The sequence below is a fragment of the Vigna umbellata genome, chromosome 4, assembly GCF_029865625.1.
Source record: "Vigna umbellata cultivar VRB3 chromosome 4, Vumbellata_1.0, whole genome shotgun sequence".
Lineage (NCBI taxonomy): Eukaryota > Viridiplantae > Streptophyta > Magnoliopsida > Fabales > Fabaceae > Vigna > Vigna umbellata.
Window position 1 is genome coordinate 7,251,164 of NC_142168.1, and position 26,256 is coordinate 7,277,419.

Here is a 26,256-nt window from a genome sequence, read left to right on the forward strand (position 1 = left end):
TAAATAGAAAAAAGATCTTATTGTATACTTTATAATTACTGGTTGTATTTCAAAAATACAGAACCCCAGAATCCACTCGGATATATATAAATATATATATATATATATATATACACATAAATAGTGAGAAATTTTTACAAGAAAAGGAAAGCAGTAAATCAACACAAGAAAAAGAGGTGTGAACATGAATGCTGGGATCTAAAAATAAAAGAAATTGCATTTGAAGAGACATGGTATAGGGTGTATCTTTCTGTCATGGCTGAACCTTCTAAAACAATGACTTCGTCTTTGCACCATGAATTGAAAATGAATCTGTAGCTACCATCATCTAACCAAGCATCATGCAATCAACTTCATCTATCATCCATCCATTTAAAGCCATTCATTTTAAAACAACCCAACTAATTCATTGTCTGATCAAAATATCATCTCCTGTAACACCAAAGGAAGAACAATATTGTCAACAACCAAAAACAGTATTGATCATCTCCATAATCAAAATATCATAATTGATTTGCTACATAAAAATTATCATACAGATATTATTTTATTGTCCAAAATAATGAACAATTAGCAGCTAATTGGGACTTCTAAAGTTAGTTTGTCAAAAAACAATTTTTTTCACCTCTACCCTTTTTAATTCCTATATCTGGTGCAACCCAAATAAAATTTTAGTTCACATGATGTTAGGACTTAAACACAAGAAGAAAATTTAACCTAAAAAGATTAGTCCACTAGGTGGGAGAGCCTCTAGGCTTGAGTAGTATATCAAGTGGTTCATTCTACTTAATGTGAGAGTCCTAACTAGGGACCCCTTTAAAAGGAGGACAACTTTCAACCAGAGGACCGTCGGTTCAAGGGTGAATTAGATAAAGCACTCGCTTTAGACCTAAATAAAAGCCTCAAAACTTTTTTTAATACAAATATGCCTATATTAAATTAATTATTAAATTATGATTAAGAAAAACAAAAGGTTTCAAAAAAAATTTAGTACTGATATACTTCTATTAAGTTAATTATAACTTTATGTTTAACAATAAAATTTAATTAAATTATTATCAATGTCTGTTGATTTTTACTCGTATTAAAAATGATATTTAATGATTTAAAACCTTTTTTCAATAAATTATAATTTTACTTAGGAAATAGAGAATGATTATTTATCTTTAGTATAATATATCAATGTTGATTTCTGCTTTCTTTTTTATGTCACTGAGATTTTTCATTTACTGATTCTACTCCTTACCCCTCATTTATTCTAATCTATAATTCTTCTACAGATTCCATTCCTTAAATCTTATACAATCTTTTTATCCCCATTTTTTATTAGTATGTTTTTCTTTCTATTTATGGGTTGAGTTTTTCTGCATCTAGTTCAATGAGGAAGTGGAATTTTTGCGTGAATTGAATGGCAAAACTATTAACTAGATGAAATAATGGAGATGAAATCTCCAATGAAATAACCTATGAACACGAGTTGATATTGGAGAATAGTGAAAATTAAATGAAATTAATTATGACAATTTAATAGATAATTTGGCATAAAAAAGCTTGAAAAATAAATTTTAAAATAAAAAGTCTCATTCTTAAGTTTGCTTTAGGTCTCCCAAAGCCTTGAGCCAACCCTGAACTAGAGCATCAATTGTTAGACTTAAACATAAGAGAATCCAATTAGAAAGACTAGTTCATTAGGTGAGAGAATCACAAGTATAAGTACCAGATCAAGTACATCATTCTACTCAATGTAGAACTCCAAATATATTATGACACTTAGGGCATGTTTGAATGAACTTATTTTGAAGAAACAATCATTTAGTTTTACCAGTTTCCAGAGATAACTGATGCAAAATAAGCAATTATCTTTCCAAATATGCATTTCCAAGCATACATTATGAAAACAAGTCTAAGATGAGGTTTTTCATGTAACAGAGAACTAACGCAAAAGCCATACCTGATCACATATAGGGCAGGAGTCACTTCTTTCCATCCACTCAAGAATGCAGGATAGGTGAAAATGGTGTTCACATTTGGTCAAATCTCTAGGATTTTCAACATCATATTCTGCATTAGAAATTAAAAGATATAAAATTATTACTTTTGTCACCTGTGTGTGTGAGAGGATTCATTCCTCTTGATTTGTGCACCTGAAACATGGAAAATTTAACTGACATTTACTTTTAATAACACAAGCAACTGTACCTTCAAGACAAATTGGACAGACATCCTCTTCTTCCATCAATAATATTTTACTTTCATTCGGTTTTGATAGTTCTTCCTTCCTTGGAGATGTTGGACTGGAGTTGGTTTGAGCTTTACAATTTGATTCTTCAACATCTTCACGAGTAATTAAAGCTTCAAAACTACTAACTGTTTCTCTGCCAGATTCAGAATATGTTGTTGATGCAGAACCTCCCAAAACCGTGTCATAAGGAAGAGGTACGGGAGGGGGCTGGAATGTATCAGGCACGGATGCTTCCAGGTTCAAACCAACCAGAAATCCAGCATTGAGTGAAGCATTTGTGCCATCATTAGAAGTTAAAGACTCATGCTCTTCAAAAGTCGGCGGGCACTGCAAACAGTTTTCATTTTCGGGTTCAAATCATAAGCTCTTAACTTATAAACCACAATCTAAAACAACAAACTAGTAGATAGATCAGATTGAAGTATTCAAAATCGAAAAGAACAATGAAAACAATCCATTTTTTGCTACAATTAGGCCGTCTTCCCATTTGACCTCCATTAGGGGATCATGCATTCATGTAAAAGAAAGAAAGAGCAAAAACCATAGGTCTTTTAGAAGAGTAAAATATATTGCATAGTATCAATAACAATTTTGTTCAAACTCCTAAGATATTTTTGCAAATTGCAAATATGACAATGAAACTCTAAGATGATAATGATACACTCATTCTCTTCAGTATAGTATTCATAAAAGCCACGTCCAAGCATAGAAAATATCAATTTAATTGCGAAGGTGGTTAACCTTGTTTATTTGACTTCCTCACCCTTTATCCACCAAAACTAATGCTTTGTTAACTTGAATGGATTTGGAGGAGAGTGATTGAGGGATTTGAGAGGATTTGAAGGTAAATTTTTGTTGTTGTTTATTTGAGTGGATTTGGAGGTAAGTGAGAGTGTATTTGGAAGTAAATTTTTTTAATCTGTTACATCAATCAAATCTTATACTAATTCTCACAAACTTTACTTTCAAATGCATTCTCATTTACCTCCAAATCCACTCAAATAAACAACAACAAAATTTATCTTCAAATCCTCTCAAATCCCCTCGATCACTCTCCCCCAAATCCATTCAAGTGAACAAAGCCTAAGTAGTGACAAAAAGAAACAATCTAATAGAAAATCATTTCAAAAAACAAAAACAAAAGAGAAAAATAATTCCATTTGAACTTTAACAATATTCCATTATTTTGCATCCTATCTCACATCTTCCCCAACATCTCATCCAAGTAGCAGCTATTCAAAATCACTTTGAGTGTCATGAATGTGATTTCTGGCAGATGCCGAACTTGATTCAACTGTGAAAGTAATATTCACTAGCACTCTTTTTGCATGAAATCTGATATTATGTGACAAAATTGTGCTGAAGTTCAAAAAGCAGCAATAAATCCATGTTGCTAAATTACTACATGGGAAACTGTTTGATCTTTCAATTAAGTGAACAGGGACTTTTCATCCAAAAAAAATTTGTAATTTAGTTAACAAAATAAAGCAGAATTAATATCTTACTGCGCAATGGTTCCCCTATAAATCCATTTTTTTAAGGCTTTTAGAGCAGGATGCTTATGAACTAGTTTGAATTTTCCTTCACATAGTTCGTCGCTCAATCATTGCTAATCCTAATGATTACAAAATTACATAGGTGACAATGTTGGAAATAAAATGCTGGAGTGAGATTACCAGAAAAGTTCTTATCAGCTACCATATGGCCTAAGTTACATCAGATAAGAAAGGATAGAAAACTACTAACATAGTAATACACTGGTGCCCCTTGCAGATTAGGTTTTCTGGCAGAACAACAGCAACCTCCCATTTTCCAATAATTATTTTGTTATTTAATCAAAACACTCATTGACAGTTTCATTCTCTTCTGTTGTTTGAAATGAAGCTGGGATCAGATCAGAGGCCACCAAACTTTATGCATCTATTCTGCTTTCACAAGCCAACAAAAAACATTAAGGATTAATCCACATAAGAAACGAAATCAATTTCATAAAGCCACAATTACATCAATAGAAACTTTAAATTACTCAACTAAACACAAAGTGATAAATCAGACGTTATAGGAAGCCAAGGCCTACATTTTGAGAAACGATTCTAGAATTCTTTAGATTTCCATTGATATTATTGTACATAATAAGGCCATACAACTACATATTACAGGATAAAACTCATAGAGTTCCTTAGATGATTTTTTTATTGACCTCCAACAAGAATTAGGGTTTTACCTCAATAATCTCCATGATAAAAAAGATTAAAACGAAGCATAGATTATTGGGGGTGAAATTCCAATTCTGATGGAAAACAACACCAAACCAAAAGCAACAAAGGATTTCCCTTTAAGTTGTGTCCTAAATTATAATGGTTGCAATAGAGTATAGTGCAAATATCTTGACATAGAACATCAATCTCCATGTCTATCATGAATATATTTTAACCAAAACCACTAAAATCCCAGTTACAGATAACTCGAGCTAGCATATAATTTCGTTAAAGAAAAATACACTTACAAGAAGAAAAGTCATTAAAATCCAAATAGTCAATACTATAGAGAGAAGAAGAGGGGCACCCTCCAAAAAAAATCACAACCACACACATCATAACAGAGGAAACGCCTTGACCCACAAAACAAAACAGCCCAAAACAAGAACCTTTTGAGAGAACAATAAAAGGAAGGAAATGAAAACCGTCACAGCCAAATTCAAAGCACAAAACCCTATTTACAAGGCAAAAAGGGTGGCTAAAACTGAAGTAGATGACCAATACACTCCATGAGAGCTGAGAAAGTGAAGAGTAGAAGCAAAAAACTTACCTTTTGGCAAAGATTAGGTGAAGAGAAGGATGAGAAACTGTTGAGGAATTGGGTTTGTTTCAGGAAGCTGAGTATGACTTTGGTTATGGTTCTGTGTATCTTTGTTTGATTTTCGTTTGTTTTTTCCTCGTCGACAGAACACAGTACACTATTTGTATGGAGACTATTATTTCTAACAAAATACTTCTTACAATTTGGGTGTCATTGAAAATTAAATATTTGACTTCAGAAATTTCACTGTTCATTTGTGGAAAAAATCGTAGTTGCTGAAATTTAATTTATTTTTGTTAATTGAATTAATTTCAAAGTTTGAAATTGTTGTTTGATTAATTCGTTCATAATTTCAATTTTCTATTAGTTTTCCCATGATATTTATTTTAAAACTACTAATTAAAAATTTTCAAACATCTTGCTAAAAATAAACTAGAAATATAGCTACTGAATAATTTTTGTAATATTTATTACTTAAAATAAAAAAAAAATTATGGTAAATTTGTAAAGAAGGTTGATTTAATCAAATATTTAATTTAAAAATTAGAGTTTACTATGTAAACAAATTTATAAATAAAATTACAACTCTTTATTCCATTCAAACGTGTACCAGTTACTTACAAAATTATTAATGCCAAGTTCTTATTTAAATAACTAGGTTTATATCAAAACTTTACCTTAATTGTTCCATTAAAGCACATAAATAAACTCGTCACTTAAATTGAAATGATTTATGAATAGTTTAACTCATTTATATACAATGCTATATTCACTTTTAGAGTTAACATTCCTTTTATGGTTCTTAGCTTGCATTATTTCATTACGATAAAATTTATTTTATTAGTTTGTGAGAATATTCTGGGAAAAAATAAACCAAACATATTGAAAATCATTTTCTTATTAATGTTTTAGTATGTATATTTAGTTTAATACAATGTGTTAAATTATTATAAGAGGATCCTAAAAAATCATGAATAAATATTTAACAGGGTATCATGGCCCATTAGGCTTCTGTGATGACTATTTTTTTTCCTATTTACCAAGTACTTTAATTATGGTAATCATCTTTAATTATTTTTAATTTTGTTTATTATGATTTCAATCCCATCAAGACTTTTATATCAAAAAAAGTCAACTCAAATTGTTTCTAGCTTAGCCTTTGGGTTAGGGCTGCTGAACAAGATAAAGACTATAATAAGTGAATGTTGAATTCAAACAAATATAATAACTTTAATTTCATGATTTTATTATGATAAAAAAGACTAACGTTGTGTATTATATAAGCATTTATTTTCACGAATTTATTACGGAGAAAAATTAAATATTTGAAATTGAAAAATGATAGCCATATTTCCACCTATTCATATTACTCAATCGAAGAAATGACCTTATACTAATAAATATATTATCAATGGTCAACATAGGATAAATTGTTTTTTTTTTAATCATGTCATACCATTTTTATTAACAATTTGTCAATAAATGTTTTTACAATAATATAGGTGTAAAGGGATTTAATAATGTTCTATTAAAGTGATTTATGAATTATATCTTAATTATTTATTTAACATTTTTTAGTTTGAATAATTGATATAACAATGTTCTACATTTCAAAATATTAGAATAATAATTTATTAAAAATATTTTATACAGTGACATAACCTATGTAATAATTGGTTAGTAAGTTGATCAACTTCTATAATATTAGGTTTGGGTTGTTTCCTTTCTAACTACAAAGAAAAGAGAATATGTCGGTAACTATTTTTCTTGATTAGTCACGAGATTAAAAAACAAATGAAGGTGACGAAATCCTCATTAAGCAGCTTAATAATATAATAATTGCAATTTATTATTCAATTACAGTTTTGTCTTGAGCTTAATTCTTTCTGGATTATAAATTATTTGAAATAATTCATTGGCTACCACTTTAAGGTGTGTTGCTGCATGAAATGTAGAACTTGGGTCCACGTAACATTATCAAAATCTGGTGATGTGAAATAAAATATAATAATTCGGACATAATAATTGTAATTTTACCATAAAAAGACATAATAATTATAGGGATAATAAAAAGAATTAGAAGATTCATTATATGCCTTTTGGTATTCAGATTTTAAAAGTTCTCAAATTTATGCCTTTATTTTTTATCCCTTAAATGCCCAAAATTTAACTTTTATAAATAAAAATACGTTAAATATACTTTTAGTTTCATATAAAATTAGAATTGTTTTTTTATATATTTTTTATTTTCAAACTTTAAAAATAAATAAATATCTTTTTAATTTAATTATGTTAATTTTTTTAATGTATTAAACACATTTTAAAATAAGATTTGAATTATTTACATTGATATGTTTCAAATAACATAAAATATAATTTAATAAATTAAAAAGATTAACATTACCAAATTAAAATATCTATATTAATTTATTTTTAAAGTTTAAAAATTAAAATGTATCAAAGATTTAAATATAAACAAATTTTAATTTTATAATAAATTTAAAAACTAAAAACATATTTAAATTTTTAAAATAAAACTTTTAAAAAAGTTTAAAAGATCTTGCATCATCATACAAAAGAACACTTGTTCAGTAGGTTTAGCCGTTTGTTTACATAAGTGGTTTACTGATTTTATTATTATTTTTAATAAGGACAAATTTATTATGTTGTTGGAAGAATTGAAAGAGTTTTATATAAATAATAACACATTTGGATAACAACAAATTGGATTCACATATATTTTAAGACTAAGAGGGTTTTAAAGAAATGAGAAAACAACTGGGTAATGATGGGTACAAGATTCCTTTGGACTTTCTTTCATATTTAAGAAATAAGAAATTAGGAAAAGACAAAACAACACAAGTTTATATTTAATTTTTTAAAAATCATTTTTTCGAATACAGAATTTCTCTACTTGTCATGACTCTAAACCTCTAAATGATAACATTAATAATCTATTATCACCAAAACTTTTATAAAAAATTAAAATTCTCTCAATGTTGTACTGTTCTGGATTTTTGTCTACTAATTTAAACTTTTCCATCAGTCATCATTAATGCACCTAATTTATATATGGACTTTTTCTACTACACACCCACAAATATGAGTGTTTCATCTACACTTCTAAGATCTGTACCTCTAAAAATTCCACTTTTAACCTTCTGATATCTCATCATCATCCTGTATCTCTAACTTTTTCAAAACTTTAATTTTAACTTTAATAAATATTTTTCCATTTTCTTTTTTTTTTACTAAAAACAATCTTCACTGCCTTAGTGATAATTTAATTTAATTTATTTTAAAATTTAAATATTATTTAAATTAATTTTGTATTTTAATAATTATTAAAATATAATTTATATTATAATAATAGTTATATTCAAAACATAAAAAAAAAATAATAAAAAAAAAATAATAATAATAAAAATAAATTTGATTTAATATATTCAAATATATTAAATTGTAATAAAATATTAAAATAAATTAAATAATTATTAAATTTTAAATAATTTGTTTTTTAAAAAGCTTATTTATATATTAAAATCTTTAAAATATGTTAATACTTTGCTTTTTATTTAAAATTTAATAAATATTAAACTTAAATAAAAATTATAATATTACTTATTATATTTTTATATTTTAATAATTAATAAAATATAATTTATATTTTTAAAATAGTTCTATTAAGAAAATTGAAAAATAATAACTAAAATAAGAATAAAAATAAAAATAAAAATAAAAATAATACTTAAAATCATATTTAATATATTTAAATATATTAAATTATATTAAAATATTAAATTAAATTTAATAATTATTAAAAGTTAAAAAAAACAAAATTTTGAAAAATTTGTTAATATAAATATCCGATAAGTTATAAATCGGATATCCATATCCGATAAAGAATGGTTTTTAAAATTTTATTTTATATATAAATTTTAATAATTATTTAATTTAATTTAATATTTTAATATAAATTAGTATATTTAAATATTTTATTTAATATAATTTTATTTGTTATTTGATAAATGACTGTTTTAAAATTTTGTTTATTATTTAAATTTTAATAATTATTTAATTTAATTTAATATTTTAATATATTTGATTATATTAAATATTTTATTTAATATAATTTACTTTTTTGTTATTATTTTTATTTTTAATTATTTTATTTTTATATTTTTAATATAATTATTATTATAACATAAATCATATTTTAATAATTATTAAAATATAAAATTATATTAAATAATATTTGAATTTTAAATTTAGTTATTATTAAGGTGATATAGAGTCTTTTTAACAAGAAAAAGAAGAAAATAAAAATATATTTATTAAAATTAAAAATAAAATTTTCTATAAAATTAAAGATGTAGGATAATGATGAGATGTCAGAAGGTTAAAAGTAGAATTTTTGGAGGTGGAGGATGAGATCTTGGAGGTGTAGGATTTAACACTCCACAAATATTTATGCTCCTCCTCCCATCATAATACCAATACCTTAATCCATTTTTTTTTACAGCTTAATATATACTTGAAAAACTCCACATAAACATAATCAAATTGTTATATATACTCTATATTATTCGATTTAATTTAAAATCAATTTTCATGTTTGGAATTCATTTTAAAAAAATAATATTTAAATTAAATTTTACACCGTGTTACATATTTGTTTGTTTCAAAAATTAAAACCTTACACGATCTGTTCTATTCCAGCTAAAATTAAATATATTTTAATTTTTTTTATAACTTTCCATGTTAAAATATGGGCTAATAAAGAAAAACTTTTTCCGCACAAATTTCGACAAATATATTTTTTCCGACAAATTAAAGAAAAACTTTTCATGTTATAATGCAGATAATGAAACACTTTCCATGCATCGACCCTTGTCAATGCATTTCAGTTGACAGGGATGTAGTTTGACTTAACTTTTTAAAGAAATATTAACTTTTAAATAACTGTATTGTTCTAAAAGAAATGATAATATCACATGTTTTAAGGATAATTTTAATTAAGTTTATTGTGATTTGAGTGTGAAATGAGTTGTTATGATATTGCTACCATGATAATCATAATAGAGATGACATTAGTAATAAAAATAATTTAATTTTAACTTTGGTTGTTGAAGTCTTTGCATTGCAACAACAATTATAAATATTGCTCTTTTCATATGTTTTCTTTATTTGATAAAATCCTTAATTTTAATAATTGGTTTTTCTAAAAAGTTATATTCATCTCATTTTACACTAAAGATTAAACTAAATGATGGTCCGAAAAGTGTTAAACTAGAATAAAATTTGTACAAGATCATGAATTAAAATATTAACAACTAAGACTTGAAATGTTAAGGACCAGAATGCATGTTTACTCGTTATTATTAGCTTTGACATTTAATCAATATATTAATATCTTAATTTCAAAAACAAAATACAAATGCGTAACACATATATTAATATCTTAGATTCATCATGTTGAGATGTTTTTTTTAAGGAGAAAGATCTCCAAATATGATACAGTTCAAAGGCAAGTTATCTTCTAAATCATAACTAGTAACATAAACAGAGCTCCTTTATCCTATGACAAAAGTGTAGGCATAGTTTGATTCTTTATCCTAGACACAATCATGCCAAAATTGATAAAGAATTGCAGAAACAAACCTTAAGAATTTACAAGACACTGCTTTGCTTGATCATTGTTTGTTGCATCAAAATCTACTATTGGCAGCCTCACATTCTTGTGCCACCTTCACATGAACTCACCACAAACACTAAACATGTTAACTAAAATGATTTATGGACACTTAAGCTCAATATACACCCAAAGAAAGATATAAGAAGCAAGAGAGAGATACATGAAAGGTATGAACTGGGTGTATACAGTATGCAAGTGTCCATATACCATTGCTAAAATATTAAAATCTGATCAAACTCTCTCCCCTTTCTACACTAACCTATTCCTCTGACATTATTTTAACCACTCCTTGGAAGTGAATCCTGATGAGTCAGTTCATAGTTTCCATCTGTAGGATGCGTTGTCTCACTGTCCTCAATGTTTGCTTTTGAACAAAGGAAGAAGAAAGAAGATGTGTATATTGTAATATGCCAAATGCTGTAAACATTTCAAAAGAGAGTAACATGAGGAAGGGAAGAATGAGGGAAAGAGAGAGGATAGATGTAATGTGATTTGACTATGTAATACCTGTGCCAAAACCAGTAGGATTCACTGGTTTCAAGTGTCCAGCTTATTGCTGCCATGGCCAATGCAGTAAAACCAGCCAAGGCAAATGCCAAGTGGTACCGTCTCAAAAGGGTCTTGACAAGATTATAGAGCCATCGCTTTATAGTTTGCAAACTGCAGTGGAAGTTCATTACTATCACTTGTTCAGTTATAAATGTAATATTTGAGAGAATGGATAATTGTGTTATATTTACATTGCTATCAAATACTGTAGAATGTTTATATACGTGAATTACATAATCAACCTTTAGTGACTACAATGGGCTCTCTAAGGAAACTAGCAAAGCACCAAGGAAAACAATGAAATCTGATTATTATCTCCTAACACATATCAATGTCTCAACACTAGTTTTCTCCATGAATTACCTTGTTTGGCATCATTTCCACAAATGAATCATCCTAGATTCATAGAACTTGACACTCTTAGACTTTACTAAATCACACAGTCTTTTTATAGATTTTCTGGATACTTACTAGTGTGATTTATGGAACACATTCTAAACAGTAGCATATAGCCAGATTATGCTACAATTAGCACAACAATGAGGCTGAGGGTTCACAACAACAGGCACTAGATGCATGAAAAGTGAAAAAAATGAAAATTGTTGCTAAAATATCAATATAATATTGTATATCTTATTGAAACAAATTTATATCTTGGTATAGAGAACATACCAGTGAGAGAAGTTAAATGAGATTCCAATTGGAAAGGAAAGGGACCGATACTTTGTTGAGATTTCTATCAACCATCCAACAAACAAACCAAGAGCACCAATCACAATCACAAGAATAACATTGGAAGACCTGCACAATTCAGCATAGAAGAATATGAAAAGGGCCTTGACACCTTTAATGATTGAGAGGCTGGATCTAAATCGTCCGTCTACTAGTTCATGTACCTGGTTGCTTTTGTTGCAGCCATTAGAGCAGTAAGGATAGCAACAGCTGTGTGGATTGCCCTCTTAAATACTTCATCAATGGTAGTTAGATAAAGAAAAGTGCTAATCACAGCCATGAATGAGAGCCAAAAGTCCATGAACTGAAACATTGATATGTAAAGCCTTTGTAAACTCCCACAAACATAAATATAGCCATTTTTGCGTGACATTGTATTTAAGGTCATCTGTCATAATACAAAGTCTAATTTTCTTCTTGTTTTTGCTTTATATATTTTCAGAAAGAGTGGATGAAGCTCTAACCTGTAAGACATTATAGCTCAACGCACACCAAGTGCCCACATCACACGCATGATATAGTCCACTTGAAATCCCACTGGATGTGTATAAAACCCATTCTGCTAATGCCTGCATTAAAGAAATTATTTACAGGTTTCATAAAATAAAAAGGGAAGCTGTGGACTCTATGTAAAAGCAAAAAATATTATATAGTGAAATAAAGAGTTATCAGTAGTAGCAATAGTAAAGTGAAAGAATCACCTTCTTCCGAAGGGCCCAATAGGCAGGAAGTATGGCTGCAGCATTTGATACAATGAGAAAAATTGATTGTCGTACATGCCCTACAAAATTTTTTAATGGAATAAGGAATCTGTTCATCATATTAATGAGCCAATTTTATGAATATAAACAATGAGTAATCACCTTGATGTGTTACAATCTCAATGCTGCAGTCAAAGCCTCCATGGTTTCGATCACAGGAGCAGAAGCTGATGCAAACAAGTAAATGTTCAAACTGGTAAATTCCTTAATGGTTTGGGGATCAGATGCAAACATGAAATATGGAAACTCCACCATATGGCATTGAATTTTTTTCCACGTGTCTCAATCACTACCATGGACTTTCAAGGTCCTTGTTTAGCAACTTAGGAAAACAAATGGAATGTAAACACAACTGATAAATTAACAAGCTAAGGGCTTAAGATAAACCTGTAAGACGTTAGTCCACTAGCGTCAAACGAAAATTTACAGTCTCCATGAGAGGAACATCGTTTTGGGCATCGCTCAAGTGAAATGGACATGATATTTAGTCCTTTCATATAATCACTATTGCTATTAAGATGTCTTAGACCAAAGCCCCAAGTTCCTTCTCTAGCATACATAATATAAAAGTTAACTTTGGTATCACTTGAGTCATACAGCGTGAAAAACATAGATGGGTCACTTCTCCTGGTCTTGTTAGCATAATAATAGTCCCAGATATCTAGAGATGGTAAACCACCAAATCTAGCATACACTTCATAACCAATCTTTGTATCTGAGGATAGCTGTATGTGAATATTTCCTCCAGCAGCACCACGAGGAATGTCCAAAAGAAAGTAAGTCCAAATGCTATCAGATTCTCCAATGTATGATGAGTTCTTTAAAAGTGGCTCAAGAGGGAAATTGGCAGAATCATAAGATGCTCCACCAACTGGTAAATAATACGATTCAAAAGGGGTTGAACCTCTCCTTACAAATGTCTGCAGACAACCATTCTCTTGTCAATATTTATTCCAGTGCATAACAATATTTTCAAACATCACAACATAGAACACATCTTTACGTAATAGTAGTAAACCAACCAACAAAAGAAACCATTTCAGTATCCTGTTGGGTGGAACTTCCTTAAAGAAAAGGACCAACAAACCAAAATATTTATAGGTTAAAAACCCCTTTCTTAGGCACAGGCATAGAATAGTTTAACTGTTGAAAGTCTAAAGCAGAAGTTTATCCAAGTAAAGAAGCCAATAAGTGAACTCCAAATTGACAAGCACGACATGCATACTGATATTTTCAATGTGATAGTGAGAAGACATTCCAATTTCTGCATGATACATTCCTCTCTATTAGTGTACACATCAGATGTTACCAGAGTGCGTGATTTGCTAACAGAAAGTTAACATATATACTTTAATGTTCTTTGAAATTTCTGGATTACAAGATATGGCTATATTTGATCATATCCTGATTCTACCTATTAAATTTCTAGGCCTAAAATGCAGTTTGCAGTCCCAAGGAATATCCCACGAACACAATTTAGAGCCCATGTGATCTTGTTATAAAGGAAGAACTAAAGGTGACAGCATCACGCAAGGAATTCGATTACTACCTGAAGCAAGTAGCTATCCATTATACAATTTGGTCCAGCTTTTCCAAGTGGACATTGAAGCACTTGTGATTCCACCGAATAGCAAACTCTTACATTGCTAACCTGAGTTTTTGTAAGATTGACTGGCACTATACTAATATACCAACGGCCAATCAACGGTGAATGAATAACCAGGGGACTTTTAGCTACATCAATGGAATAATCATTTGAAGTCACCGAAGGCATAGCACCATGGCGGACAAAACACATTAAACTAACATCATTTGATGAAGTAACATTGAATCTGATATTTGTTGCCGTAATGATAATTTCTTCTGCCACATTCATTATGTCCAGGGAGAAGAAGTTTGGCACACCTTCATGAACACAAAATGCTTCAGAATTACTTTTGCAGGTCACCAAATTTTCCAACATTGACTTGTTCACTTTAGTTTCCAAAGCATTAGAGACATCAGATGCTTCACACGAAAGTGGATAAACTGTACTGTTACAGAAATCCCCCCTCATCATTGAATTTGTGCATGCTTCCACACTTATATTGGCAATAAAGGAATATGATGGACCCCGGATAATCTGCAGACAGAGGAGTAATTGTTTATCCATCCACATTGGTTAATGCATCAAGACCTTTGCTTAGGGATATAGTAGCGGCATCTAGAAATAAACTAAGGAATTCGTACTTAAGTGTGGAACAAATACAGAAATCGGTATAATCAACATTAGAGCAAGTATCCAATCTAACATTGAACACCCAATGTGTAATACACCATTTCTGGACAAAGCAATATATTCTCTAGGCCTTAAAACCCAATTTTTAAGTTTTTGAAATTAGAATCTTTCCACTTGCTTTGGAAAAAAGTGGGTTCGTTTATAGGAAGTATATGTTACACTTGACAGACTGAACGTTCTTTAAAGTGGAAGACAAATAGATTTTATTCAAATGACCATTGGCTGAAAATTTTATCACGATACAAGTACTGTGAAAAGGTAGTAAATTTGCCAACATTATATCAATCTTTGTAGTCTACAAATGTATTTAACAGACTGCATGCCAAGGATAACAAACTTTTCCAATAGTAATGAAACATAATTTAAAATTTCTTTGGATAGAAGTTACATATCACAATAAACCGTACCATCTTTGATTGTGTCCTTGTAGGTCCAATCCCATTGAAAAGACCAATATACCAAACACCTGGAGATATCTGAACAAGAATTTGTTATGCTTACTCTGTACAATATTATAAAACAACAAAACAAAATTCAATAGTGATATAAAATTAATCATGTGCCATCACCTAATAACCATGGTGCAAGGCAGAGTGGACAAGTACATAGAGGGGATGTGTCCAACATATAAAGCCAATATATGTTAGCAAACAGCTTAAACTTTAAAGACAGATGTTCCTTGACGATATGAATTTCAATTTTAAGGAAGATATATCTATGTTAGTAAAGCAAAGGGAGAAATTGAGCAATCCAAAAGCTTACATCAAGTTAAAAGGACCTATACAACAATACCTGATTGTTTGTCAGTTTCATAGTGATATTTTTTTGCATGGGAAAGCATTGCTCCACATCCAGACCATTTATTCCTAAAGAAAATGGGGAACAAAAAGTAATTATATTAGGCCAATGGCACTAGAAAGTTCTAAAATGATATTGTCTCTTTTTTGTTGTTAAGATAGGAGATTGACAATGAGAGAGAAACAGCAAGTGAAAGGGGAGAACTGAAATCTGTTGTCTCCCTTTTTCTGTTCCTCCAAATGAATAATGACAATTCAGAAAGAACAATCCTCTTTTAAATCGCAAAACATTTTCTCCTGGTTGTTGGTTTTTTAATGAGTCATCAACATTCAAATGGAAGTAAGGGGCAGAAAAGGAAAGGGAACAAAAGACTTGAATCTCTAATTAGTAATGTCAATGTGATTTAAAAAAAAAGCACATGTGGTAACAAAGAAACATTACTCATTCATGAGTTCAGCACCATCCATTACCAAGGAAATTATCATAGTAGATAATGTAAATTAATGGAAGAGGTTAAAAAAGTAAACATGCACTGTTGAGTCAAGACATGTGCCTGCTTCTTTAGAAATTATGACACTAGTTTAATGAATGGTGGGAACTTGGTAAAGCTCCAATATTTTAATCATTTAAATGTATGTATAAGGTATACTAAATTCAATTGCTAAGCCCTTCACAAAACGAGCTCATAAATATTTCTTGAAAAGAAATTTATGACAATTTATGTTCTTGAACTTCAATTAGGAAAAAAAAAGAAAATATAATTAACTTTAGTCGAAAGTAGTAAGGTGGATTGCGTACCAGAAGTGGCTGAATCTTTCAGAGATGTGTTTAAGGCATCTGGTAGTGGAGGACTTCCATCTCTAAAGCATATTATTGGCAATGTGCGTGTTGGAACCCTTTCAATTCTTGAGATATCCTGAAAACAATGCGCATATGAAGTATAAACAAATGAGGGAAGGCAATAAACCAAAGACAACTAAAAGGAAAGACAAATGTAATACTCAAGTTCCTATCATAGCACCACCCTTGAGAGTTGATGTCCTAGACTACATTCTACGACATTTCACCTAGCCCTTTTGGTCAACTTCTTCATAAGTAGCCCTATTAGTTAGAGATATTGAGAACTAGCTTTAGCACCAACTGTACTCACTCAGCAGTTGGGGAACCTTCCCTTAAAGGTTAGACATTGTGGTTGTGGCATCCAAGGTCTCATTAAACTCGGTAGAATCCCAAACTTACAACATGGGACTTGAGTCTTATGGCTTGGAATTGAATCTAACATCCGACCACAATCTGTAGCCCCCAATGCTTATGCCTCACATGTGTTGGATGTGCACTAGCCCTTTGAGTAGTCCTAGATAAACACTGCAATGTTGGCGTCACCACTCTTTAGCAGCTGAAAATGGTGGAAGACTCTGATACTCAATGATAAGAGGCTTAGGTGATCCACATCACAAAAGCTAGCTATCCAAAGCCTCTGTCACTATTATTCTAAAATGATCCTATGTACAAAGAGGGATGAATATACTTACAATGTCTACATCTGACTTCAATGCTATAGACAGTGCAGAAAACCATGGCGGCAAGTCAACTGCAGCAATGGGAAACATTAAGAGACAAGTAAGATCATCCACAAGTCATCGATTCCTTAAATATCAGAAAATGAGTTGTTTATAATATTTAATAGTTTTGTAAAAAATAACGAATTCACAAACCGTATAACTAATTGAATTACCAAAACGTAAGTAAAGGAAAAATTAGCTTCATCAGTAATCCTATCTCACCTCTGTTTTCATACGAAGCATAATGAAAGTGAATGACACGAGGCTGATTTTTATCTATTTCTTGCTCATATAAGTATTCTAATGGTATTAGTTAAATGTCACAAATTCAATGAATCACAAATTAGAGAACAAATGACAAACAGCCCAATAAACAAGATTGTGTAATATGTTTCAAGTTAATTTATGGTTCTTACAGTGATCAAATATTGCCATATACAAATACATTTTCTGATAGAAAAGCAGAATATTGCCATAGTCTGAAATTTCTATCAGAATGACAAATACAAAGGCATAAGACTCGTAATTGAATAAAATAAAGTCCTTTATAACATATTCATCATTTACATTATTGCCAGGCCCCTAAAATTTCTTAGGCTTAATTCTTAATTCACACCTTAGCCCTCTTCTATACAAAATCATGCCAACAGTATAATTCTTAGAAATTAAGCAGCCGAAGTAAGATCAAAGGAAAGCACGGAGAGAGCGATTGTTCTCCAATAAATTCACCTTTACATTGAAATCCAATTGCAACCCATTCAAATTTACACAAGATAGTGCTTCATGAACAACCAGACACAATAACAAAGCAAATAATTATCACTGTGAAGAAAGGACCACTGCCAATGGGCTAACACACCTCTGATGTAGCGCAAATCAAAGGGTCTGAGCCTAGTCTCAGGGTAACTGAAGCTTGAAACAGTAAAGGTTTCACCTTGACCCGTGCCCACTTCATCATTTGCAGAGAAAAGACCAAAGGAACAGGAAAAGAGCAGCAGAACAGCGAGAACCAGATTGAGATGATACCATAGAATCAAATTGAAACCCATCTCTCTATCACTGTTGGTGTGATTTTGAGGCTATTGTGAGATCATGGAGACGCCAGAAAGTGAGTGACGCAAAAGGGTGTTAGTTGATTAATTAAATAATAATGAGAAATCTTTGTCAGTGGGAATGTGGTAAAGACAACTAAAGGGTGTGAATTATGAGTCAGGGGCTATGTTGTAGTAAAAATAATCACATAATTGACACAAAATCTATGATACGATGATGCTCTTTGCTTAGGTAAGTCTTGTTGGGTTGACTTGAGGTGAAGATGTTAGACCTCGATTACTCTACCACCTGCGATGTTTCGAATGTTCAGAACAGATAAAAAATAACAGAAAAAGAAGACAGGGGGAATATAATTAAGAATATAATCAGCAAAAACTTTTTATTTTTGTTCTTCAAAAACAATCGATTAATATATACTTAATATATTACTATGCTTGTAATGTATAGTTGTTTACATCATTGTTATTTTAAATATACTTCTGAATTATTTTTAATGTAAAAGGTATAGAAATATTTAAAATAATAGATATAATTGTGAATTATGAAAATATATAAATATTTGAAATATGGTAATGACGAAATATATTATTTTATATAGCAATGATTATATATTATATAAGTATCTTAATTCTTATTTCAGCGAAAGTAACCAAAATTAGCAACCAAGACGCGTTATTTTTTAAATGATCGCGTAGAGAATGCTGCTTTACTATGTAGTTTCAATGTTCATTTCAGTTACTTCTACTTAACGTGTTGTGAACAGATTGAATCAACAAAAATTGAAAACAAAATCACTTAAAAAATTTAAGATGGAATAAATAAAAAATCAAGTAAACTGAAATTAAGAAAACTATTTTTTTATTAGATTGAATCAAACTTTTTATTTGAATTTAGAATTTAATATAAACTATATATATATATATATATATATATATATTATTAACATTGACAAAAATAATGAAAACTTATATTTCTTAATTAAATAATTAAGATGTATTTTTAATTATGTTAGTTTGAACATTGAATAAACTGTATTTGAAATTATTGCTTTAACACTACTACAATACATTACATTTATAACATCATATGTTTTTTTTTTCATACTTATACAAATGTTTATTATGATGTCCTGTGTGAAACCTATAGAAAATTTTCTGGATGATTTTAAGAACATTTGATTTGAATCCTTTTTATTTTATCATGGTCAGAAATTTAATATGACTCGAAAGTTTTATATTAGATAAAGATTAATAAGTTAAGTGAAATATAAAAAGAAAAAATTATAAACACGGTAGTTGAAAATAGTGTGTAAATTTCTTATAAGATTTGTTTTCAGAATTCTATTACAGTATGTCATATTTTTCTAAGTGTTCATTTTCTAAATTTATATATTGATCTCAATATACCTATTACTATAGGAATGTGTACAATCATATATATTATTGCGCAATAATAATATCTATTATGTATTCTTTTAACTCTTTGAGTCTTCTAACTAAAAATAATTCAAATGATACAAGAGCACCTATTGGGCCTCTTCTTCTAGAGTGATGTTTCTAGCAGATTAATTGTCAATTTTTAACTTTTTTTTTCTATTGTTATTTTAGTGAAGAATTGAAATTGAGAAACATTAGCTTGAGATCAGTGAGATAAAAAGACAGATTCATAAAATTGTGTTGGAGATAACTTCTAATATCATACATAATTAACTAATTGATTTGTGTACTTTAAAAAAAACATGTATCTAATCTTTTAGTTAATTAATTGGTTTTGTCTTAAACAATACGTACAAAAAAATATTTAAACTATCTATTCTTAAACTATACGAGACTATTAGACCGAATAATAATACTAATTTTATTAATTACAATCATATAAATATCAGTCCTCAAGATTACAAAATAAACAATACACTGCAAATTATGAGAACTAAAAGATATAAACACTACTAGCTAAGAGTCCGAAATGTTCTTATATATGCTGGGAAAAGAAGTGCCCACTAAATGTGTGAGATATCACCACGAATCCTCTGGGGTACCCTACAGTGATCTTCATCTTCATCATCATCATCATCATCATCCAATATCCCACTTGCCTGCATTTCAGATAATTGTTGGAACTTAACTGCCTCTCTCTTTTTCTTGCTGAATACTTTCTTTCCATAAATGGCACCAGCAACAGCTGCTCCCACTGAAGATAAAGCTAAGACACCTAGTGTCTTCTGCACTTGCACATTAACACATGGTTATCAAATTGTAAAATCAGATAATAATAATGATGATGATGATTAGTTATTGATGTAAGACGATTTTGTCACCCTCACATTGGAGTCACTGCTGCTGCTGCTGACCTTAGACAATTTTGTCTCAGTTGAATTTGAGGTAAAATCTGTGGTAGAAAATTCATCAGGTAAGCCTATATATCAAGCATTCTAACCTCAGTAACTAATGACTGCAGAATGCATTTGAATGTGCCATGTTGAGATTGATGAAAACCAAGGGTATTTTTATTCAATGGCATAAGCAGAAGTGAACAATCAAGTTATTCCAAATGGTTAAACATATAGTACAAGTCTTCATTTCAGCAGCATCAAATAGGGTTTTGATTTGTGAAAGGGAGAAGGCAGAGAACCTGTTGGTTTGGTTAGAAGAGAGCAATCAGCACTGCCTCTCCATTCAGATGGGCACTGGCAAACATCACCTGCTTCAGCCAAGCATTCTGCATTATGGAAACAAAAACTCTGACCACAGGGTGCTCCAGAATGCTCACAATGTTCCCCACCAAATCCAGGGGGACATTTGCATGAGTACTTCTCTCCTTGAACAATTTCCTCACAAGCTCCCCCATGCTCACACCAGAAGGAGTTTGTTCCATCACACATTGTCATTTCTTCATCACAAAACTTACCCCTGCACTCTCATTCTCAGAAATTTCAAAAACCCATATTGAATCAGAAGGCCTAATACTATTACCATTCATGGTATGATATCAAACAAGGTTCTTTAAAATAGAATGTGAAGGCCATTTTGGCCACAACCTTGAGATTTTTAGAATCACTTTGGCAGCACTGTGGCCACATTAGCCATATTTCTTCACAGGTTTCTATAATAACAAAGATCATAATTTAACAAGAGTTTGATTTCAAATATGATCATGGAAACAAAACATAGGAACTCTTTTCTTCCAAAAAGCAAGACCCTTTTACTTCTGACAGGCCTAATTAATTAAAGACACAGTTTTTATCCCCACCCCTTAATGCTGATAACGATGAGAAATAGCAGTTCTGCTTCAAGAAACTGATAAAACCTAGTATGAATGCTTTGAAGAAAGAGTAGTTGAAATCAAGTTTTTTGAGATTTGAAGTGTTTTTTTTACCCGAGGAAAGTTCTATTTCCGTTTAATATGGTGGAAGGATCTGGGAGGTTGCAAATGCAGGCACCAGAGCTGTTGCACAACCCAGTTTTGCAGCTATCATCTTCACATTCAAAGGAATACACATTCAGTGACCCCAACAGCAATGAAACAGCAACTGCTTGATATTTTCTTGTTGTGATTGACATTTTGAACATTCATTTGTTTTGTGTGTGAAGCTTTTCCTTCACTTTATATTGATACAGTGTTTTAGATCAGTAAGGTAGTTTACTTAAGATCCAAGCAAAGGTTAGAAAGTTTTTTATGAGTTGGTACTGGTGCATAGTGAGCTCAAACTTGGAATTTAAGTTAAAACTGTGAAAGAGAGGATATTTTAATTTTAGTTACCAAAATTTCATAACATAATCCTTAATTCTTGAAGATTATTTGTTAGAACATGGAATTTTTAAGGTCAAAACTTGAATTTATGACATAGGAAACTGTGAGAGTTTAAAAAGGTACAGATGAAGCAATTGTACAGTTTTAGTCAACTTTATCATGTGATATAGTAGAAAAAAAATTATGCTCACTACTGAAAAAATTACTTAAGAATGGCATGTAGTGATTAAAGTGATTAAAATATAGTGATTGAATTTTTAAAATTGTTTATAAAATATTATTCAGTCATCAAATCTGTCATGAGACTGAGATAAAAGTTCTTTTTCTTTTGTTAAATTTTAATTTTGACTTTGCTATAATTTATAGTTACTGACTGAAAAAAGGACACTGCTGTAATTAATTTTTTTAGTATTTTTGAAAAAATATCACTCCACAAATTTTAACTTTAATTTGTTTATTGTATAAGCAGCCATTTTATCTAAAAAAAAGGTTTTTATTAAATAATGGAAAATACAATTATAGAGGCCAATTTTATAATTACTTATAATATTATTGTTTTGTTCAATTAAAACTATAGAGAAAAAAAAATGATTGCTAATAATTAACTATTTCTTAAATTATGTTGTAATTATATTTTGGTTTCTTCCTCTTTAACAAAGATACGCCCTAATCTGTCACATTCATGTTTGTAAGAAGATTGAACATTCTCCATGCTTGCAAGCCACAAGGTTCTGGGACGCAAGCCACCGTGTGCTTGCTCACAGGCCACCGCGGGCCGCCGCGGGCCATCGTGTCGCCGTCAAAGGACTTTATGTCACCATTTGCAAGCCTCCGGATCACCGTTCGCCGGTCACGGCTTCCCCGCTTCTAGGCCTTTGTTTTAAGTAAGGTGCACCCATAAAGGTAAGACTTTCGCTTTTTCGATTAGGGTTTCCATTTCCACCCTAATTTTTCTCTTCGTTTTCAATATCTCCAAAAGTGCTCAAGAATATTTTTGTTACTGTGGAAGTATCTTTCTTCCACAAGCCTATGTCACTCTTGAACTTTTATTCACTCTCTGTCTGCAATTGACCATGCGCCTTTTCTGCCTTTTGAATCCATTCTCATGATAAGTTTGCGTCCTTGCCTGCCTTCTCTCTCGACCGTTGTTTGTAGGTGTCTCTCAGATTTCATCTTTTGTAGTGCAAATTATTGTGACCCTTTTCATGATTTCGGGCATGTTTTCACTGTTTCTTGAACTTTGCCCGAGTGATGAAGAAAGATGCATACATGTCAATTTAAAAGTGACAGAGACCTATCGTGGTCATAAAAGATTGCAATTTATGATAGGTTCTTGAATGCAATCATAATCATTGTAGACATGGAGATCCAGTACATAAGGTCCGTAATAAAATAGGATAAACTCTACTAAAATTGTTGATTTTCAGATCGCAATATATTTCTCAATTCCTAACTGGAAATGCATAATATATTTTGTTTTGGATTGCAGTGTCTAACTTAATTTGAATTATCCTCTCTGTTTCTTCTCCGGACCAACTAATGAATTCGATGATTTTTTGGCAGTCTAGTTACAAATCACTTGCTGAATCTACTATAAACATTGATATTGGTCTCTCGGTCAAACTATAAGGTGAAAATCATGGATGAGAAATTTATATTCTCCACGTGGCCTAAATTGTTAATAGCACAAAAAACATATACCTTTATAAATATTTATTTTTATGTTATTTGGAATTTATTATGTGAATTGGTTTTGTTGTGCTTCCCAGTGAAATTAGTGTTACAATCAGGTCAGGTGATTATGTTAGGAGTCTTTCTTACGTCAATAATCTATTATTAGGAAACTGTGGTTATTGCTTGAATTCATTATGTGTGGCATATATATCTGTTCAATAATGTCAAATGGAAATTCAATGTTTTCCAAATGTTTCCTTCTGTGTTCATTTTTCACCATCGTAACTTTGATGCTAGTTTGATATATTAACAGCTAAATGCTTTGTTTTTTAACATGCAACCTCTTCTAGAAAGCAACTATTGAATTATTTCTCAACTCCATATCTGCCAAATCCTCCATGACTGTGTCTGAAAGAATATTGTTTCAGGCCCCCATGCTCTTCTAAAAACGGAGTCTGAACCAATTCTGGGAAGGTTTTGAAGATATTCACTATGTTAACATTAATTGTGTTGTTGATGATACCACCTCAACTCATTAACTATCAAGGTACGTTTCTAATTAGAATGTATAAATTAGTGCCTAATGATCTTTTTTTATTTCTTGGAGTGTATAACTGTGTTCAGTCCATAGCTAACATTCTAGCATTTAAAAAGAAATTTGTTTGTTAAGGACATAAAGCACCGGCTATCATGTATAACTGTAAGACGAAATAATAGCGTTTTATGAAAGTATATATATAAAATGTAGTTGCTCTTTCAGTGGCAGCTGGATCAAAAGGTTGGCAATTTTCTTTTATTTGACTTGTTTCTACCCTTAAATTAGTTTTAAATTAAGATTTGGAATATATTTTTTTTCCTAAACAAAGTAAAAGTCTTATGATATTAAAAAATAAAGTAAAAATCTATTTACTAGAATTTAAGTTAAAAATAAACCCAAACATATGATGATTTGATTATGTTCCTGAAATATTAAAATTAGATGAGGTTGTCTCCATGACTTTCTTATAATTTGGTATATTTTGGGGGTTGCTCTGCACGTGTCATACATATACATCAGTGAGGAAAATAGTGTTTGTAGATATATATTAAAATTGGAAAAAAGACCATACTAGCTGAAGGCTCTACCAAGACAATGGCGGAAGGTAATGAAGGTGTGAATTAGGGAAATATAAGAAAAGGAAAAGGTTCAGTAGTAAATATCATAAAGAGAGGTACATAGAATTAATGCAACAATGGTCGGAGATTGACTCTCAAAAGAATAGATACGACAAATACAATTGAAAGTTTTGAAATCATGACAATAGGGAGCTGTAGTTATTCGGTGACCTAACTTTTATTGAGCAACTTATGAGCTAATAACGGTTGGTGATTCAAGATGATGATGCATGTCTTCATAGTCAACAAACTTTGACAAAAGGTATTGATCTTTTGTTTTTTTTAGGCATATGGTGGAGAAGGAAATTAAGTAGGGTGGTTGGTTTGTTGGCGAATTGCTCTCAGTTCTACTACTTATTATAATGGTGCCTCTCTTTCATATTTTTCAAATTTCTTTGCAATGTTAGTATTGGAGTTTCCATTTTTGTGTGGTTTTGATTACTTAACTGAACTTCTCTAGATCTCGTTCACACAGAAAGAAAAATGAAATAGGACATGCTCCTTTCACTAAGTCATAAATTCTATTTCAGATACTTATAATGGAGACATAAATTAGATACTGCAACCTCAGTCTCATACATATGGTTCAAATTCTCTGCATATGAACTTATTCTAATAGATTTATAAGATGTTATACGAGTAAAAAATATGATATCGATATGTTAAATTATTAATATACTAATATGTGTAAATAAGTGATGAATGTAGTAAGTTAAGATCTGTTTTCTTTTTTGGGTACGTTAAGGTTTCTTTGTCAAGCATTACACAGATGTTATGCATTTGTTTTTTCATATAATATAGATACTTTTTCAGATAAAGTTAGGTATAAATAGCGATGGGGAAATAGGTGGCTAGTTTGCTTTTTTAGTGCTGTGGCTGAACAACACGAATGAGACTTTCATTATAAATATATTTTTATTAACCTTTGGTCCTAAAATAAATTCGTGTAATGAATTATACCATGTTCTTTTTTATTTCCCAGTATTAAATCAATAGTTTTATTGTTCTTTCTCCTTTTCTCCTAATATATTTTCGTTTTATTGCCCTTGCTTTACAAAGCAGATTAAATCTTGATTAACGAATCATGATCACTACCACCCAAGCCACGCAAACTTTTTAACAAAATACAATGAAATAAAGAAATTAATGCTTGGACAAAATAAAATAAAAGTTTAATTGAGTCCTATATTCGTGAACTACTGCCCATT

At 30.3% G+C, this 26,256-nt stretch overlaps 3 protein-coding genes and 1 long non-coding RNA gene across 6 annotated transcripts; 1 reads left to right on the forward strand and 3 right to left on the reverse strand.

The window, feature by feature from the left end:
* RHB1A (RING-H2 finger B1A) lies at positions 1-5,211 on the reverse strand. Its single transcript, XM_047314472.2, has 5 exons — positions 5,051-5,211; positions 3,989-4,167; positions 2,200-2,569; positions 1,952-2,061; positions 1-432 (listed from the first exon to the last, which is right to left on the reverse strand). The coding sequence occupies exons 2-5, from the start codon at positions 4,049-4,051 to the stop codon at positions 418-420; spliced, it is 558 nt and encodes a 185-aa protein (XP_047170428.1). The 5' UTR covers positions 4,052-4,167; positions 5,051-5,211; the 3' UTR covers positions 1-417.
* A 5,262-nt stretch (positions 5,212-10,473) lies between these two features.
* On the reverse strand, positions 10,474-18,759 carry LOC124840603 (uncharacterized). 2 transcript variants are annotated; one of them, XM_047316683.2, is made up of 14 exons: positions 18,276-18,759; positions 17,387-17,445; positions 16,653-16,770; positions 15,849-15,922; positions 15,464-15,532; positions 14,328-14,900; positions 13,166-13,698; positions 12,881-12,945; positions 12,719-12,798; positions 12,482-12,586; positions 12,182-12,321; positions 11,958-12,086; positions 11,244-11,396; positions 10,474-11,153 (listed from the first exon to the last, which is right to left on the reverse strand). In XM_047316683.2, exons 1-14 carry the CDS (start codon positions 18,463-18,465, stop codon positions 11,015-11,017), a joined length of 2,427 nt encoding a protein of 808 aa, XP_047172639.1. In that variant the 5' UTR covers positions 18,466-18,759; the 3' UTR covers positions 10,474-11,014. The 2 variants fall into 2 exon arrangements, with proteins under 2 accessions (XP_047172639.1, XP_047172640.1); XM_047316684.2 differs by lacking the exons at positions 17,387-17,445; positions 18,276-18,759 and having other exon boundaries at positions 15,464-15,522.
* Positions 18,760-20,308: 1,549 nt separating this feature from the next.
* Positions 20,309-22,056, reverse strand: LOC124840605 (uncharacterized). Its single transcript, XM_047316687.2, has 4 exons — positions 21,845-22,056; positions 21,101-21,378; positions 20,793-20,857; positions 20,309-20,690 (listed from the first exon to the last, which is right to left on the reverse strand). The coding sequence occupies exons 1-4, from the start codon at positions 22,036-22,038 to the stop codon at positions 20,469-20,471; spliced, it is 759 nt and encodes a 252-aa protein (XP_047172643.2). The 5' UTR covers positions 22,039-22,056; the 3' UTR covers positions 20,309-20,468.
* An 801-nt stretch (positions 22,057-22,857) lies between these two features.
* LOC124840606 (uncharacterized) lies at positions 22,858-26,010 on the forward strand. 2 transcript variants are annotated; one of them, XR_015785985.1, is made up of 4 exons: positions 22,858-23,122; positions 23,783-23,849; positions 24,322-24,440; positions 25,335-26,010. It is a non-coding gene; the product is annotated as an uncharacterized LOC124840606 (long non-coding RNA). The 2 variants fall into 2 exon arrangements; XR_007029054.2 differs by lacking the exon at positions 23,783-23,849 and having other exon boundaries at positions 22,861-23,122.
* The last annotated feature ends 246 nt before the right edge of the window (positions 26,011-26,256 follow it).